General features: G+C 34.5%; 1 protein-coding gene across 2 annotated transcripts in view; it reads right to left on the reverse strand.

Annotated features, from left to right (window-relative positions):
- Window positions 1-369: 369 nt before the first annotated feature.
- Window positions 370-2,364, reverse strand: part of LOAG_17823 — a gene marked incomplete at its 3' end in the record, with an annotated part of 12,213 nt that continues 10,218 nt past the window's right edge. Inside the window, exons 8-12 of one of the 2 annotated variants that reach the window (XM_020450486.1) lie at window positions 2,143-2,259; window positions 1,596-1,767; window positions 1,361-1,473; window positions 864-1,024; window positions 370-574 (exon numbers count right to left, since the gene is read on the reverse strand). In XM_020450486.1, coding sequence (XP_020305836.1) covers window positions 370-574; window positions 864-1,024; window positions 1,361-1,473; window positions 1,596-1,767; window positions 2,143-2,259 — 768 coding nt within the window. The remainder of the gene's footprint in view (window positions 575-863; window positions 1,025-1,360; window positions 1,474-1,595; window positions 1,768-2,142; window positions 2,260-2,364) is intronic. The other variant, XM_020450487.1, reaches the window with a different exon arrangement.

Here is a 2,364-nt window from a genome sequence, read left to right on the forward strand (position 1 = left end):
ATCATTCATGCAAGCATACTCACTAATTTGTGCTTGAATAATTATGCAATTATTAAACGTCACGTCAAGCTTAAGTGATGAGAAGGAATGAGCAGTTAATATGAAGCAAACAAAAACAACGGACCATTTTGCAAAACATTCAGGATTTGAGATTCAAACACAACAGATTCAAATGTAACACTAATTATCTTTTACAGTTCCAAGTTCAGTTGTAAATATGAACTTATGCTTATTTTGAGCACCATCAATTCATAAATAATTAACGAAAATAATTAACCGATAACTGCCCATCATTATGCAAGAGAAGAGGTGAGCAATAACAAACAAAAAAATTATTAAAGAAAAAAAATAATCGCAGTTGTTGAGCGATCAGATAGCCATATGTGCATTACCATCATCGTCATGCTCAACATGCTGCTCTTCTTCGGCTTTCTTCAACTTCTTCTGACGTCGTTTCGCCGCGGCCAAAGCTATTTGTCGGCGTTGAACTTCAAACGCTACTTTTCCACTATTTATCACTGGTAAATGGGATTGCACTTTCTTTATACCGGCGCCACGATTTTCACCGACAGTGCTGAAAATGGGATGAATTCCAGATCAAACTTATTTTGATCATCATGATAAGGAAAAATCTATCCTCCTATAGAAGTATAAGTCGAATCTTAGAAGGAAGGCTTTTTTTTGTTTTTTCCTCATTTTTCATAAATTTCGAAACTGATGTTTGACTTGGGGCTTGGGAAATGTAGCTCAAAAAATGGCATTCTAACCATGATTAAAACAGTCAAATTTTATCTGAATTTTACCGCTTTGGAAAATCTTCCACATGCAACAATTTCAACTCAGTTAAAGCAAAAGGTAGCTACCTTAGTGAAGAGAGTTCTGATTCCGGTAGCATCCAGTGATTTTCACGAAGAAAACTGATTTCACGGAAGTTAGTCTCCAGTTCTTTCAACTCAATACTGATCAGCGCCCAGTAACCGGAAAGGTCGCTCAGCTTTACCTGCTGTACATTTGAATTTTGATCCTGAAAGATGGTTATACCAGCATATGGGAAAAGCATAACATAGCAAAATGTATTATTTACTGCTAAATACCTGTTTTTAATTTTAAGATTATCTGCCTCACAAAAATTTTTTAGTAGAAATTGCAAAAAAATTATTTTAATTGCAAAAAATACAAAAAATCAAAAAATTATTGTAAAAACTTTCTGTAAGAGAGATAGCCCTCAAGTCAATAATAAATAGGTATTTCGGTGTCATTTAGATCCCTTGAAAATGGATTTGAAATTATGGTTTTGAAAATTATAACTTCAACTTGAAAGAGAAAAAAATAAAAACTATAAATCTAAAGAAATAGTAACCAGATGATTCTTCACCAGATCTTCGAACTTCGCCATTTTTTTGTCTAACAGAAGATTTGCTTTCCCAACTGCAGTTCTAAGCGTTCCTGCAGCATGCTCCGGTATATCTTCTTCTGGAAAAAGAGAAAAACGATAACAATGTGGCAATGTTTGAAAAGAAAAACGCAAAAAATGTCGTGAAAATCAGTACACACTAATGAGTATCAGATTAGAACGAATTGTATAATTTGAACACCATTTAAAAGATCATTTTTAGCTTGGTCACAAAGCAGTTGCAAGCTCGTCCGGGCTTCCATCAACAGATTGCGATATGCTTCTCCATCAGGTAAAACGAAATTAATGCCATTTTCGTTCTTAACTGTTTCCGCTATTTGTTCGTTGGTTAATTGTCCATTTTCAACGCTTATCTAAAACACAGTTTTCACATTTGTGTAAACTTCAAATGTGAGCTAGTTTGACCGACATTGCTGCCCTCTCTTCAATTCCTCACTTTTTCTACAAAAATAATTGCAATGAAGAATGCAGGACCAACAGTAATTCAGCTTATTTATAAATTTCCACCGGATCGCAATTTTGGTAGTTGATTTCAGGAACTATCTACAGTAATTAATTAATTCGCAGTTTTCAAGCGGTGGATTCCATTGTGCTTCCTAGCAACATATTTTTTAACTTTATTCACACGAGTTATTAAATTTCGTGAAATGGTGAGCAATGATTTATCTGACATATTCACTAGATACCGCAACATTAATTTACAGAAATGTCGAAATAAGAAATCTAACCTCCGACTGATTACCAATGTGCGGTTCGTTTTCCATGGATGTTTTCAATAGGGCTTGATGCATTCGCTGCGCAATAGATGGCTTTGGGCTGCTATGCCAATATGCCGGATCATACAACTGAAGTCATTTAATGGAAATAAGTAGAAACTTCATTATTGAATTGAAATTGACAAAAGGAGGAATTCCTTATTAGTAACACCATTCTGCTATCGAAGTTAGAAT

Source organism: Loa loa (genome assembly GCF_000183805.2).
Source record: "Loa loa unplaced genomic scaffold supercont3.133, whole genome shotgun sequence".
In the NCBI taxonomy this organism is placed as follows: Eukaryota; Metazoa; Nematoda; class Chromadorea; order Rhabditida; family Onchocercidae; genus Loa; species Loa loa.